This window comes from Phlebotomus papatasi, chromosome 1, assembly GCF_024763615.1.
Source record: "Phlebotomus papatasi isolate M1 chromosome 1, Ppap_2.1, whole genome shotgun sequence".
Taxonomy (NCBI): domain Eukaryota; kingdom Metazoa; phylum Arthropoda; class Insecta; order Diptera; family Psychodidae; genus Phlebotomus; species Phlebotomus papatasi.
In genome coordinates, this window is record NC_077222.1 from 74,418,426 (window position 1) to 74,435,070 (window position 16,645).

The 16,645-nt window shown below is 34.1% G+C and overlaps 1 protein-coding gene across 2 annotated transcripts; it reads right to left on the minus strand.

Annotated features, from left to right (window-relative positions):
* Positions 1 to 14: 14 nt before the first annotated feature.
* LOC129802042 (probable cationic amino acid transporter) lies at positions 15 to 16,587 on the minus strand. Of its 2 annotated transcripts, none has more exons than XM_055847598.1 (7): positions 16,259 to 16,587; positions 6,493 to 6,730; positions 6,197 to 6,350; positions 5,967 to 6,098; positions 5,027 to 5,436; positions 2,397 to 3,412; positions 15 to 1,406 (listed from the first exon to the last, which is right to left on the minus strand). In XM_055847598.1, exons 2-7 carry the CDS (start codon positions 6,616 to 6,618, stop codon positions 872 to 874), a joined length of 2,373 nt encoding a protein of 790 aa, XP_055703573.1. In that variant the 5' UTR covers positions 6,619 to 6,730; positions 16,259 to 16,587; the 3' UTR covers positions 15 to 871. The 2 variants fall into 2 exon arrangements, with proteins under 2 accessions (XP_055703573.1, XP_055703565.1); XM_055847590.1 differs by lacking the exon at positions 16,259 to 16,587 and adding an exon at positions 15,874 to 16,228.
* Between the last annotated feature and the right edge of the window lie 58 nt (positions 16,588 to 16,645).

The window sequence follows — 16,645 nt, forward strand, 5'->3', positions numbered from 1 at the left end:
AATTTTGCTGACCATTTGTTTTTCTCTTTAGACTTATTATTAATTAAAAAAATATTTTTGAAATTGGCTTGAAGTGTCCAACGAATTTTTGAAACGAAATAAAAAAAAAATTCGAAACAAATTTGTTCCTCACTGTTAGTGCGTATAGAGCCTGTAAATAAGGGTGCAACAATAGTATATGTTTCAGTATCAAAGTTGTTAGTGAAGATAAATGAAAATCAAGGGGAGAAAACTATCACATCACTACAATAAATAGACTTTTTTCTCTGCTACTAATTGCCTAAAAAGATATATAACTTTCTGCGTCCTTGTATATATAGATTTGTTACTATTTTTCTGTTTTTTTTTATCTTTATCCTTTTGTCGCGGTAGTAGGTATGGTTTTTGAGTGCTTTCATTCAGTAATTAATTCTCTGTAAATATACTAGGATATATTTTCTCTGTCGTGTTATACTCTCTGTCATATATGTATATTGCAATAAAGTGGTACTATATTCAATCCTCTTTGGCATATTAATAAGATTATTCATGTATAATATGTCCTTACATTCTTTCTTCTCTTGAGATAAACCTCCCCAAATGTCCTTAAGGTAAACATTCAAAAGTATATTTCCTACCTATTATTTGTATTTACTAAAATGTATTTTAGCCACTTCATCGTCACCGTTTTACTTATCTCTTCACAACTGCAGATGAATTTTGCTGCCCACCCACATTTTTCCCTCAATTAATCTTCGACTATTTTCATTTTTAAAATTCTATGTTATGACTAACAATATTTGATATGTGTGTGTTTGAAATAAACATTCTGCGCGAAATGATGAATGATCTTCAGAATGATGTTGGTCGATGGAAGTGAGATGTTCCCAGCTTAGTCATCCCACGAAGGAAACTGTGTCTCATCGATGAAGAGTCCGAATCCATCCTTTTTCGCTTCGTTGCTGGATTGCGCCGGTGGATGTGGAGACACTGGAACACGGGATTGCTGCTGATTTCGGGATGGTGCAGGAGATGGTCTCTTGCTACTTTGCTGTCGATTGCTGGGTGCATTATTGCTGTTTGTGTTCCAGGCACTATTTTGCTCTGGCCAGTACGTATTGCCCTGGGACCATGTATCCTCGGCCATCTTATTCTCATACCCATGCCTATCCCACACAGCCGTCTGTTCACCAAGCTGTGGTGGTGTAACATAGGTCTTGTCCACGGCAAGTTCAAATTCTTCCTGGGGATTCTCTAATGAGCTGTGCGTTATGCCATAGTAAAAGTACATGATTAAACCTAGTGTCATCCACAAGGTAAATCTGACCAATGTTAGAATGCTGAGCTTAAATATAAGATACACGTTCACGGTAATGGCAATGGTAGGAATAAATGGAAGTCCAGGAGTGAGAAATGCCAGAGCATATCTGCAAAGATACAAATCAACATTATTCACTTAATACTAAGTCACATTGCAGTAGAAAATTGGCCTGAAAACCACGAAGTGCTGTCATACGATAAGATTTAATTGACTATTAGCTGAGATAGCGAGCTTTCCTTCTCGAGTTAATTGGTAAAAAGAGGAGTAATTTATTTTCATGGGTTTGAGTGAAATTAGAAATTTGGTCATATTTCCGTAAAACTGTTTCAAAATGAAATCCTCATTAAATTTTCACACAACCTTTTTTCACACTCTGTAGACTCCCTTGTGTCTTTTAGGCTTATCTGTTTGTCTTGTAGTGAATAAATCATGTGCTTCCTGCAGGGTTCATTCAAAATTGAGGATATGTGTAAATCATTTGACCTTTTACTTCGTGTTGTACTCAAAGTAACTCTTGTATTCATTTATGTATATAGGGGTAAATGGGGCTTAAAGGACACTCCAGCATCTTTTTAAATTGTTTTGATAAAGAATTGTGAACTCGAGATGACTGTGTTAGTGTAAATAAGCTTAATAAAACTATTTTGCTAAATCATTGAATATGATCCATATGACCTCTCTTTCTACATAGCGAAATATACAAAAAAAATCATGTATGCCCAAAACACCCTCATACATCTTAAATAAACATCCTGAAGTGTACTGAAAATTGGAAAATTAAATTATGTGCTTTAAGCAAGGTGTACAGTCTAGTGGATGCCCATGTAAATATCCCATGTCTCTGACATTGTCCGGGGACAAAATAAATTTAGACCTTTAACATTTTTCCCCAGAGGTGTTTAAAAATATCCCATTGATATACAGAAATAGTCAATGATATTTTTGCAACCTTCAGCAAAAAAAATATAGGGACACTTTATGTTGCGTTGGCTATCAATAAAAGATATTATGTAACTGTTCTTTAATGTATATAAGCTAAAAAATAATCAACTCCTTAAATCGGAAAATTAAAAGGATTATATTAAAATAAACTTACCTATTCTGAGGTTGTCGGGATATAATCAATAGTATCACAATTATTCCTATCACCAAACATGTTATCACTAATCCGGCCAACGTTCCACCCCATCCAATTGCCGTGAACAAATCAAGGAAGAAGATGAGTGCGTACATGATGCCCACCAGCTTCGTTACATACATCCCACTTTCACTGGTGGCCGGACCTGGGTTAACCCAGGGAAATAAACCTGGACACAAGTACCCGTATTCCTGCAGCTTGCGTCCAATCAGCCCCAGGCCGAGAGTGTCAAAGGGCGTGGGCTGGCCCGTAGGTGCTCCATGAACGCTGCCATAGAATTTGTTTTCTGACCGATCAGATACCAAGAATTGATCATCACGACCAGGAAATCCACCTTCGGGACTGTCATCTATGAAGGAATCGTCAGAGTCTGGAGAACCACGTGTTACCCTGCGCACCGTGACATTCTGTTGCTTGCCCTTGCTCTTTGCACCATCGGCCTGGAGAACTGTGGTCGCATGAGCTGGATCGGGAGTACCAGGTGGTTGAGGAGTACGCAGCTGAGCAGGCAGAAGATCCACCAGGGAACTGCTGTGTGGCTGATAGCGGAGCACAAGTACACATGTAGAGACGAGGGTATAAGCCAATAAGGTTCCGATAGACATCATTTCCACGAGAATTTCCAGACGAACCAACAGAGATACAATTCCAGCTGCCACACCACTGCCAATAGTGGCTATTCCTGGAGCATTGGTGCGTGTCCACAAATGCGATAATTGCTTAAAGATTAGTCCATCCTGAGCCATAGCATAGATAACTCTTGGCATAGGAAACATTGAGCCGAACATTGCCACTGAGAGACCTGCAGTGGCTCCAATTGCAACAATTGCACGACACTTGGGAGCTCCAACATAGGTCCACATCTGCACTAAGGCTGATTCACCATCCACGTGGTCAAAGGGTACAATCAAAGTGAGGATGAGACTGCTTGTGACATATGCAATCAAGACAATGACCAGTGATCCCACAATAGCCTAGGAATAAATGGAAATTGATTAGAAATTATACATAGTTGATTAGAAACTATATACATGTACGTATGCACAGGTACAGGGTGTGTGAAAAGTTTCCGAATATTAATACACATAGCTTTATTTCCATTAATACCTATTTTATTCAATTTTTTTTAATATTCTTAAAACTTAAAGAAGAGCTAATGAAAGGTCTGTAGTCAAAAGTCTAATGTTTCGAATTAATATAAAATTATTTTATGTGCCGCCTAGATGATTTTTCTGCTCAATTCGATAATCTGATGAAAAGAACATAAATCCTCGAAAATTCGCATAGAAAACAGAGAAAAATCAAGGAATGTTTAGTTCTTTCATTCATTCTCTGCTATTAGAAAATAACTAGTTGTCTCTAGTCAGCAAGGATCTCTTGTACAAGAAATGGAATTTGATACTAAAAATCAAGAAAGATGCAAATTTTTGCTGATAGTGATTTATTCAAGGTCGAGATTTTAAATATTTTCTTTTATATAAATTTTAATACGTCACTGTTAAATAATTTAACATATAAGTTATCGAAATCTGTTGAAAAATGTTTTAAAAAATCGTTATAACAGTTTTTTTTTTTAATGCAATTACAAAGTCAGTAGATAAAAGCAATTCAGAAATCAGTAAAATCTGAAAGTCTTTAGGCCTTTAATAAGCCACATACCTTGATGGGAGTTTTTAAGATAAACTAGAGTCGAAGGCCTACTCAAAATAAATTAGAGAATTTTTCTAAAAAAAAACAGATAACTTTCTATAATGTCTCTTAATACAGTAAGAAAAAACCTAAAAAGTTAAAATAACTCTATGACAGAGTTGAATTAACTCGAAGAATATCGATGTAATTGTTACTCTTTTTCGTTGTAAATTTTAGTAAATAGAATTGGAAAAACTTTTCGTACGAGTTGAATTAATTCGTCGAAAATCGATGTAATTATTACTCTTTTTCGATGTAAAATTTCATCTCGACTGAAGTATATGCTTAAGTGTTTTCGTTTTAAGAATATACTTCAGTCAAAAAGATTTTCGTGTGACAAAGTTCATATGGAACATCAACTAGAAATATGCCTAACAGTGTTTCATGAGAAACATAGAGAATTTGAGGTCAAGAAAATATTAATAAAGAAAATTATAAAATAATAAAAAAAACATAAAATTGCAAAACATGTTCATTTTGTGATTTGAAAGAGTTATTTTAACTCTAAAAACGATTTTTCAACTCTTGAAACGAGTTATTTTAACTCTTAAAACGAGTCATTTTCAGTTTTAAAAAGACTTATTTACACTCTTTTGTCATGTAAATTTTAGGAATAAAAAGTTAAAACAACTCTTCCGAATATTGCACCTAAATAGAAGTAAAATCAACTCTGAAATATAGTTAATCGAAAATGACAACGAAAAAGAGTTAATTGAACATCGATTCGAGTAAATTTTACTCGATTATTTTTTTGATTGTAGTAATGGAGTATTTAAGGTACTCATTAAAACATCAGACAAGTATGTCCTTTGGAATTCTTTAGCCTTTTTAGAAAAATATGCTTCGAACCTAACTGATATTTTAGGAACATCCTGTTTACTGAAAATTTCTCTATCTACCTTTGGGATGCTTTTTTGGGGTGAATGAGCTTCTTCTCCAGTAGTTGCAATTATGTCGAAGCCAATGAAGGCATAAAAGCACGTGGCCGCTCCCGTAAAAACACCACTCCAGCCAAAGGGAAGAAATCCCTGATGTTCACTCCATGTGCTAGTGTCCACATAGAAGAGTCCAGCCGTCATGATAAACACCCATGAGGCAATGTTAACGGCATTGAGAGTATTATTGAAGATCACTGATTTGCTAGCGCCCAATGCCAGAACAAATGTCATAAAGAGCGTGATCCCGAATGCCACAAAGTCAGGCGGACGACCAAATATTGTTCCCACGGATTCGGCAATGCTGCGACTGATGGAACCACCCGCCAGGGAGTCGAAGCTCGCTGAAAGGGCACACGCACATGCACTTGTCCCTGAAATAAGAAAGGATAGGACAATATCAACAAATATCAATCGTCTGGGTGATTCGATTCCCAACGATTAGCACGCAACATGAACCCTTTTGGCTGTTTACAAGTTAAAAAGTATATGCTATTGCAATCTGATACCTCTTCGATTTTATTTACTAAACTGAGTCACTGTAGCCATTATCTAAGGCTACCCAACAATTTTCTAAGGGGAGCTTTTATAAGGATTTATGAAGGGTATCACGTGCAAAGGTATAAGCTTTTAGCATAAGAATTACTTAAATTTCCATATTTAGTCGTTTATTTTATATCACATGAAGAGGCTTTTGTTGCTTTTTGGGCACTTTCTGGTACAAAAATCCTCAAAATAATCCATGAAGTGACTCTCAAATTTCATTGGCAGATAATGATGCGTTAAGGGCCTATTGTGAGTTATGGAGTATTATAGCCAGAGAAAGGAGCAAAATTTTGTATCAAATTCCCAACTCTGATATTATTTAATTGAATTTTGTCCCATTTGGGTGTATTCTATTTACCTATCAAATATTCTAAAATCATGTTCCATCCTATTACAAATGCCACAAACTCGCCCACCGTCACATACGAGTACATATAAGCTGAGCCAGAGGTATGGGGTACTCTCACACCGAATTCCGCGTAGCAAGCACCTGCGAACGGTAGAGATGAAATGTTGAGCAATCTTGTGTTCCTTTATGTCTCACTTTTCAGCTCATAAATTGATTTCATGATCCCTCGGGAAACTCACCTGAAAATATACTAGCTATTGCTGCAATGAAGAAGCTGAGTATCACTCCGGGACCAGCGATATTTCTTGCCACCATTCCAACCACCAAATACATGCCAGTTCCACAGCACGATCCCACGCCTAGGGACGTTAAATCGAGCGTTGTCAAGCATTTCTGGGGAGAATGGGAAGGAAAAGTAGGAATAAAGAACATATTTTGCTATCACTGTCAGCATCTTCCGGCTTCTGGACGTGTTCACTACCATGTTACAAATAAAAAAGAAAAAGAAAAAGCAGAAACACTGCTTCTGACTCACCGTAAGTTTTGGCTTTGTACTGCGTGGATCGTCTCCCTGGAGGGTTCTCAAGTCTTTTGTCCTCACAAGTTTGGAAAACAATGTAACACCAGTTCCACCACCAGGCAAGGGTAGAGAAAATTTCATATTTGTGGATTCTGTACTCTAAAGTTTCCCTTCACAAAGTTGCTCCTTTCACTGTCTGTTCACGTTTGTCGTTGACTAGTTCTCGGGGGAGGGTTGAGGTGCGGATGAAAGTCTGCAAAAAGCAAAAAAAAAAAGTTTTTCTTCTTAAATCTCTTTTACCCTTCTTATTGCATCATGTACGATGGCTAAAGTGTTCTTTTCTTTCTTTCCTCAATCTCTGCTCCATTCACATTATATTGTTCAATCGCGGTTGGGATTCTAAATGGACGAAAGAGGATTTCACAAGTCAGTGGATGTTACTGTTCAAGAAAACTTTCCTTCCGCACCTATTGAATTGGCATTTTTGGGTCATACTCGAGCTCATATAATAATAATATGACGAAAAAACTCATGAAAGGTGTTTTAAATTAATTTTGTGAAAATTTATTTGAATTTAGCCAATTTAAGTTTTCTACGTATTTTTTTATCTCAGGTATATATTCTTAAAATGTTGATCAATTGAATAATTTCTCTTTATTTTTACTAAACTAATGTAAAAAGAGATAGAAACAACTTTTTTGATTACAATAAAAATTATATTTAAAAAAAAACATTGTTAAAAGTAGCGGTAACTGGATTATATAGCTCATATGAATTGTAAATCTATAAATTAAAAAAGTTGTTTGCTGCACACCTTGGGTTGTAATCTCAAAAACTTTTTTTTTTTACTTTACCTATAGCCTATATTCTTTTACAAATTATATAGAAAATCCTAACGGATTTTCGAATAACCGACACTCAAAGTGACCAAGCAAGAACATAAATTATTCATATACACATATTTTAGATAACTCGAAAGATTTTCAGATTAATTTTATTTTTTACCGTTTTTACGAAGACCTACAACACTTTAAACTTTAAAGTAAAGTTTTAAAAACATAGTAAAACGTTTTTCAAAACCCCAAAATTACACTCAGTCCCGGCATTAAGTATTTCGGGATTATGCACCTGTCGGAATTATGCACATACAATTATGCAAGTTTGCCTACCATTTGGAGTCAATTTATGAAATTCGCCTGAATACATACTATTTGCGACGCGGGAAATTTGAAAACACTTTGCTACTTTTGCAGAATAAAACTTTAATTTCTTTGATTAAAGTAAATTTTTTAAATATTCTAACCATTTATTGAAGAAATCTGGCCAAAAAGTACTGTTTGTTAATGCATTTCTATTAAACAGTTGAATCTTTTTGTTTGAACTACTTTTACTCCGCGCGAAGTTCGTTCTACGGCCGATTTATTCAAAAGAAATCCCCTGCGGGTATGCAAATTTTCTCGATGCGTAATGCCATTTCGCGCGTTTTTTCGGTCCCGAAAATGTGCTTAATCCCGGGACTGAGTGTATTCATATTTGTTAATATAATCTACAAAAATGTGCTAAACTATCACTTGCAATTCGTAGATTTTCAGTACAAGTGCACCAAATGTATTAATTTTCCTATGAATCTTCCGTCGACCTGCTTGGGAAAGCTACAGAAAACTTAGTTGATTGGTTTTACAAGTCCTATAGGTCTCTACACTGAGAGAAATCCGAAAAAGTTAAAATAACATTCCGGAAATGTTAATTTTACCCTGCAGTATTGATCCGAAATCGGTGTAAATAATACCTTTTTTAGGTGTATTAGGGGTTAAAGTTATCCTTTTTTCATGTTAATTTTACCCATTTTACCCTTAAAAAGGTGTAAAATTAACATTAAAAAATGTTGATATATTTTTACACCTAAAAAGTGTTAATGTTATGAGGAAAAAATGTTAATCGCACCCTCTTTTTTTCTCAGTGTATACAACTAGTAAAAATCTTTAATAATTGTTTGATTCATATTGCAAAATTAATTTACATAAAGTTTGGCATTATTAACGTTAATCAAATTTAAAATTTCTTATTTGTTGTTATAAGGGAGACTGGTGCGGCAGTAAACACGGGGTAGTTGTAAACACTTTTATTTCTACTTGAACTTTATGTCGACCATTCCTTTAGTGGACAAGAATAGGGGAAAGCGCGCTACCTTCGGACGACTCAAGCTTCGAACAATTCAATTTTTTCTCTATGTTCCTTATGGATTTCACCCATAGCTCTTTACTGAAAATATGAGGCATTGGACTAGCTATTGAAATATAATATTATAATGGGACAAATTCATTTATAACACAGTTAGCGCGCTTTCCCCTACCTATAATATCTATAAATTCATATAGGTCCTGTCCTTTGAAATCTAATGTTTAATTTTCAAAATCGCAGTGTTTGTAACTACCCCATGTTTACTCTTGCCTCAATTTCCCATATTTATCAGTATTTTTTTTTCGAACAAAAGGGTTTGTAAATATTAATTAATAAGGATGAAAAATTCTCAATTTAAAGGGCCCAAATTGACTCAATATTTTGCAGACTAAATATTCCCGAGGATCAACCTGAGTGTACTTCGGACTTTACATAAGGTAAAGTCTCCTATGTTGGCTACTTATATACGGGTTCTAAGAAAAACGAATGCAAAGTAGTTCTATTTTAGGTTTTTTGATCGAGATTTACCTTAAGTTGCGGGATATATTGTTTTTTATGGAGAACTAGGGCATCTTTGAAGTTGGGTGTCTTTGAAGTAGGTTTTTTTTCTTCTATTTTTAAATGGAATTGGACTTTACCATGAAATAATTTAGCTCAACCAACTAATCGCAACGCTAAATTTTATTATGGTAAGCCTCTATTGCTTTTAAAAATAGGAGAAAAAAACCAATTTCAAAGGTACCCCAATTCAAAGAAGCCCCAGTTCTCTCTATCTTATTTATAAACTTCATTTAGACATCAATTAATTTTAAATTACTTATAATATAATTTAATATTTTTTTGAAAATAAAAGAGTTCCTAAATTCAGGCACTTCTATATCAACGCTCCTTTGTATCTATACTCAGACCCTTTGGGTTTTCTCTCTTTTGATACTGGAAAGCTAGTAACATTTTTTGGCACTTCTAATGCTGTTGATGAATTTCCCCTAAAGCGAATGCCATAATTCTACCGCTCGACTTCAAGAACTCATAATGGTTGAATTGGCCCAGTAGAGGATACTTTGGATATTTCAGCTTACATGAATTTTCACAAAGGTTTCAAATCGAATTATTAATTTTAATGGTTTTACAATAATTCTGGAAAAAAAATGATAACGGCAATAATTCGGGATGATTCAAAATTGTAAATGACTTAATAGTGCGGTTGCCATTAAATTAATTCTTGCAAATAAAAATAAAATTACAAAATTATAAAAAATTAATATAACGATTTAGTAAAAATACTAAATCAAGAAAATTGTGTATGTTTTTCCCTAATTCGCATAATTTGAATTTTCCTACTCCATCAAATAATATACAATCCAATTGATAATTTTAAACACTTTCCTGATAATTATAATTAATTATTTTTTGCTTTTATATATACACTCAAAATTTCTGTTTTTTATTAAAACAATTTCATACCTCGAACACAAAGGAAAAGCTGTATCTCAATCTCTCAATTTTAAGCTACATCTTATGTACTTATGCCGACTCTTCCTCACATAGCTAGATTTGGGAAGGGTCCCTGGTGCCCCAGGCAACAAGCCCCCACATTTAAAGGTATTAAAGTTGAAGAAATCGACTAAAGAAAGAGCACCACGGATCGGAATGTTAAGACATGCTCTATTCCAAAACACTATTTAATATTTTTGTATGCTGATTAGTATTTTAATTATCCATTTAACTTTATATGTGCATTTGAATTTTTACAATTTACAAAAAAAATTAATAAAAATAGATAATTGCAAACATACACTCAGTACATCGAATTACCACGAATTTAATAAGGAATCTCATGGATAAATTCGTTTTATAAATTAAATGTGAACTAATGCGGTGTATCCTTGTAAGAGTTAAATGGTAAAAGCTTGCGAATAATTTTTAAAAATTCATTTTATTTTGGAGCAACAATACAATAACGTGCCGATCACTGATGGTGCTCATCACATAGTTACAAAACAATAATAATTTGTAAATGCAAATTGCTTCAATTTATTTTGATAACATATAAAAAATATATTCTTAACTGAGGTAATTTAATGTTCATCAACGAAAAACGTTATTTTTTTTGTATTTTGGAAAAGGCCTTTATGAGTTCTCGCGCTGATAATAATAACAACCATAATAATAATTATTATTATTGAGATTTGTTCATGCCACCCTTGTTAGAGTGGAACAAATTTTGGGTCTATATAAAATTTTACATAAACTGACGAGTTTGGGGACTAATTAATGTGTCTCATTAATAAAATAATTTGCTGTACCCTTAAGTACTTTTGCATAATTTACCAACATCAATAAAGTTCTTTGGCGGTCAAAAACTTATGCAGAAAAACTTTGTGCTGACGAATTTGAGAATTTTATAAAATTTCGTGTCTCTGCATTTTTTATTCATCGGATCTTGTTTGATTCGAACTAAAGTATTAATCACTATAAAAATTGCAGTGACATAGGGAAAGTTTGTTAGAATTTTGAGTACCCGGTAGTTTAAAGGAGGGACTCTTCAAGGATAAAAAAATCGAGAGTCTACAACCAACTGATCTGTTCCTGTTGATAGAGTTCGAGCAGTAAAAGAAAATTTTAGGTTTTTGAATTTTTGTTGTACATATATTAAAGTATGATAGGTATAAAGGGTATAAACATAAACTTCTATTCTTCTATTGCGTAGACTGATCCTTGAGAATATTTAAAATAAGCATTACTAAAATTTTGGAAATGGGAATAAAAAATCCATTTAAGTGGATCTCATCGATTAACCGCCGACTTAAGGTAAAATATTTATTTCTGGTTGATACAAACACTTGTAAAAATCGTGAAATATTTCAAACCCTTTGTCTGTGCAGTTAAATTACGTATGCAGGGTAGAGGAACCATTTGATGCCATCTCTAATAAGTTTATAAATCTTTTCAATATTTTTGAACTTTAGCGTTGCAAAAATCAAAGTATTTGATTACAGTATGGATATGAAAGTATCTTATACTTTGCTAAATGCTCAATCTGTGTGATTTAGATGTTATACTTCTAAAGTAATTTCGCATCATTTTTTGTTTACTGGTCGTATTTAGAATACGGTACGATTTTAAAATTGTCATAAAATTTTAAGAGCTTACTAACGAGCTCAAACATGATCCCATTCGGTGGAGAAATATACTCTCTATACTAGAGCTTTTTTTAACATTTGACCTTGAAAAACCGTTAATAGAAACGATTCAATGCTATTTCCGTATCTTTCGTATACAAAAGAAATATCCGCCTATAGGAAAGCTCTAAAAAAACTTATCTAAAAATGGAAAGAAACGGACGACACGTTTTCAAGCAATTAAAAAAACTTGGTTTTGTAAATAAAGGGGACCCCAATTAACATTTAACTCCTTAAGCAATCAAGGTTTTAAAATGTATGCTACTTGCAAAGTGAATTATCGAATAAAATTATAGAAGTCTCATAAGATACAGATATAATTCTGTGGACCTAAGAAAGAAATTTTTTCTTAAAGGCTTTGGCACACCATTTAGATCAAGAAAATTTCATGTAATCAAAATTCACATCCGTTTCTTTCTCAAATGATACGCATAACATAATCTATTTCACTCTTTCGGACTCTTCTTGTTCTCTTGAACATTACACTAAATTAAATTCAGTTCAATCGAATTTGAGTACAAAAAGTGAGATTTCAAAAAAAAGAAAAGATTTCACGAAATTTTTCCGATACACTTAATACTTAATAGCTCCGGGACACCTTTTAGATCGGTAAAATTTCATGAAATCAAAATTTACATTTCTTTCATTCTCAAAATATTTGCATAAGTCTATCCCTCTCTTTCGGACTCCAAATTGGACTGAACTAAGTTTAATTTGGTGTAATATTCAAAAGAAGAGGAAAAGTGTGAAAGAGTAGCACAGACATATCGACTTGTTAGGATATAAGTCGAATAAGTCGATTTTTTGCAAAATTCGTATTTCCGGCTTTACGGGTACTCCTTGACACCCCCTACCTTCCCTGTGAATATTATACCGAAAAATTAATTATTTTATAAACTTTATAGGGGTTTAAATCTTAAAAATTCTATACTCAGCATGAAAAATATCAGCTTGAAATCGCTCTCCTGTAAAGTTGGCCATTCCCGACTTATTCGTTTTATATTCTGAGCCGTCGATATGCTAAACTTTTAAGAAAGTAAGGGATGTGAATTTTGATTTTATGAAATTTTCTTTATGTAAAAGGTGTGCCGAAGCCATAAGAAAACAAATCCTATAAAATAAATTTCAAAGCTACGTATATACAAGTTCTGCTAGTGGACTTTAATTCATTTGCTTTAGGAATGTAAGGTTTTATTCTAATAGAATGGTTAGGTATTCTAAAAGGTAAATAAGTATTCTAATAGAATGTTTTACTGTCTTTGCCAGTATCGGTTCGAGATAGCTTATGAAACTTCTTAATAGTGCGCCACCTTTACAAGATCACTATGACAGTTTTAACCCTTTAACGACAAGACACTTTTTGCGTACTGAAAATCAACAATAAAAATTAAACTGAGAAACATAATCAATGATAAATCTTACATCTAACCTTGGAAAGTCCAACAGAGTCTGATTCGGTGTATTTTGTGCTTCTATGAACGATAGGGACAAAAATAGCCCAAAAATTTAAGTAAGCTTTACAAGCGTGTATAATATCAAAAACGTGGTTCTATATTATCATATTATCAGTACTTGGGTCGACTTAGGGGGAGATCACTCGAAGGCACCAAGTCTCTACCTGGAACCGTTTGACCTCTATAGAGCTGCCGATATCAGGACAGATAGACGGACGGATGGACAAACGGACAAAAATGTGATATCAAAAATTCCAAAATTTAAAAAAAAATGATCCTTATGGTAAATTAAGCTAATTCAAAACCTGCTCCAGATGGAAATTTTTCGCTACTCCAAATGGAAACGTCACTGTTTTCATGATAAATACAGTACTAAATTACTATATTTATAAATTTTCTATACCTCAGTTTCATTATTTAGTTAATTTTGCTCCAATTAAAGCGAAAATCCATTCATATTCACAAATTTTAATTTGTTAATTTCTCAGAAAAATTAAAAGTGTACCTTTTCATCATCGAATTTTTCATCGATCGACCATGTTTTCCAATGAAAAACACAATGAGGTGACTGTTGTTTATTCGTTTTGTTTAACATTTATAGTCATTCGAGGAGAGTTGGAACAGTGGGAGAGATGTACCACTTCGCCTCCTGCCTACACCCTATGCACGATCTCCACTTCATTTGGTCTATTTATGCCCTTCAACATTCTAATGAAAACCCCCAAGTTACAGCTTTCTACCTTTAAAATTGTACGAGAAAATTGAAATTGAATTTTTTAGATGTTTGAAAAATGGGCAAAAATTTTTATTTCGCCATAAGAATACGTGTATTTAGGGATTGAGGAGAGATGGAACTTAATAGTTTTGGCAATATTCCGGTGTGAATTTTGGTCAATGTTCTTCAAGATCTTTTCAAGTAAATCTTAGAAATTATTTTCCCTAAATTTCTGGTAAGACTGACTTGATACACTCAGCGAAATTGCCATCGAAGTATATGAGCCACATTTTCCACAAAATAAATCATTTATACTGAAAAAATAAAATAAACTCCAATAAATTCAATGAAATAGTGTTCATGTCTAAAATAACTTTCCTCCTATTCTAAATTAATAAAATAAACTATAAATATTTTGCTAAAATTAGGGGTGTTCCATCTCACCCTCACTTTTTTTAAGTGCCTCAAAATGCAACTTTTATTAAATCCTATTTTTCGAAGTGACTATTTTCATCTAGGCTTTTCTAATATTGATATCTTAAATTTAGAGTCCTCAAATGATAAACCAGTGAGATTCGTCTTTGTCTCGCATTCAAAACGTATCCGCAATATTGAATATAAAAAAGGTGTTCCATCTCTCCTCGAATGACTATATGTCATATTTCTGACTAATTTTAGTTAAATTAAGTGATAATCCTTATTGTTAACGGTACGTGAAGTTTTCAAATAAAATAATTACCTATTTCGTGAACAAAAATGGGTTTTCTCAAGTGTCTGCAAATGCTTCAGTCGGAAACCCCGGAAATATGATTTTTTTGGAGAGATTTTTTTATTGTTTTAGATGGGAAAGGTGAAAGGACCAGGAATAAGAACAAATCCTGCACTCAGGAGCAACTCAATAAGGTTTTGGAAGCCTTTCGTCATATTTCACTTACACTGTTTGTCTCCAATTAGAAACTTTCCCTTGTCTCCATTTGGATTAATATGTTTCCAATAGAAACATTTTACGCTCGCGTATTTTTCTTGTATTTAAGAAGTTTTCAAATTATATCTAAGGGATTTTCACTAAACAATAACATTTTAGAAGAATCAAGGAGTAAATTTATGTGATTCTCTTCAGAAAAAATATGAACTTAATTGTGTTGAATCTTCTGTCAAAGTTAAAGGGTCTGGAAATGATTTTGAATTAGGACATTTACCCTATGGGATAAGAAGTCGAAAAATATATATAACTCAAAATTGAGAAATTAGATGCAATATACTGAATATACACTGTTCGAGCAGTAAAATGAATACTCAAAATACCAATTTATTAAGTGTGGAATCAAATGGTTCCTCTGCCCTATACGTAGGACGAATATTTGTAGGAGGATTTGGATGATTTTGGTGTTATAAAGATTTCTCTTTGATGCCACTGAACTTTTGACCACAGATGTGGGCGGATGGAACGATTCCGTTATGAAACCTTTTCTGCGGAGTTTACAAAATGCCTCTGGCATACCTTTTTCCCCCTTATAATAACGTTCCTGCAATCTTCAGCAATTTATGGTACAATTTCCTCTGCAATTTTTCTCTCATCGCAACTGGAGCTTTTTGTATCGATTGACTGTCGATGCCGGAGTTATCTAAATGCGTGGAGGGGCTTCTGTGGGGGTTAATTCTTTTTTTTTTAGGAAAAAGGAAGAGTGTTTCACTAGCACGCGCGATGGGACAAATGAGTGGAAATACAATTTATCTTCGGAATTTATTCAATTGATTTCATTCTCATTTTCGGGGATATTTAATTTTCTGCGTTGTTCACGTGAACTTAAAGAGGGGGCTGGGGGGGGGGGGCACTTGGAGATGGGGAAGTTTTTTTTCTCACCTTTGGAGGTCGTTGTGTGATCCGTGGTTAGTTGGGAGCGCCCCACAAGTGGGTTATTTGGCAAATTTTGCACGGAAGGTAACTATGGGGATGGATTTGGAATGTGAAATTCACTGGGAAAAAATGCACTAAAATGACAAATTTTTTTCTATATTAAAGTCAGCGCCATTTTCTCAACTCGAGCCGAGATGATCCACTGAATGAGGATTCACTGGGAAAATTGAGAGCCACTCTTTCGTCACACACACTCTAATATGGCCCCAATGGGTCGATGGAGTAAGGGTGATGGTTGATAGCCTCAAGTGCGCCACGACAGGCGACTAATCATTTCGGTGGGGGCGCAAAAACTGAGGATGGGCAATGTGAAAAAAAAACTGGCATTTACTTGCGTTTTCTCCGGGGGATGGTGTCCGCAAGAATATTTTCTCCACTCTGACACACACACACTGGTGCTTGGGGGCGACTTTGTTCACTGCTTGGTCCTTTCGCTGAGACTCTTCGTCACAATGCCACGGAAAAAGAGTGCATTTAGGGGGTATGATTATGGCCACTTCTTTTTCACCACACGCACGCCTGATAACAAATAAATTCAATTAAAGTCGAGAAGAGAGACATATATTCTCAGCATTATTTATATACACGAATAAACTTCACTCTGCCACTCACAGATATTTCATTCAATAAAATGCCTTCAGCAGAGCAACAGATTCGAGTGTGCGCACATCCTTTGGGGTGGGAAGGATATATCATCCAAACCCCATTTCTTTCACCC

Coding starts and splice junctions, on each gene's coding strand:
- LOC129802042 (XM_055847598.1), bottom strand. CDS start 6,618: ATGAAATTTTCTCTACCCTTGCCTGGTGGTGGAACTGGTGTTACATTG. Junction 5,437..5,966: donor GATTTTAGAATATTTGATAG/GTAAATAGAATA, acceptor TTCTTATTTCAG/GGACAAGTGCATGTGCGTGT. Junction 3,413..5,026: donor CCCAAAAAAGCATCCCAAAG/GTAGATAGAGAA, acceptor ATTTATTCCTAG/GCTATTGTGGGATCACTGGT.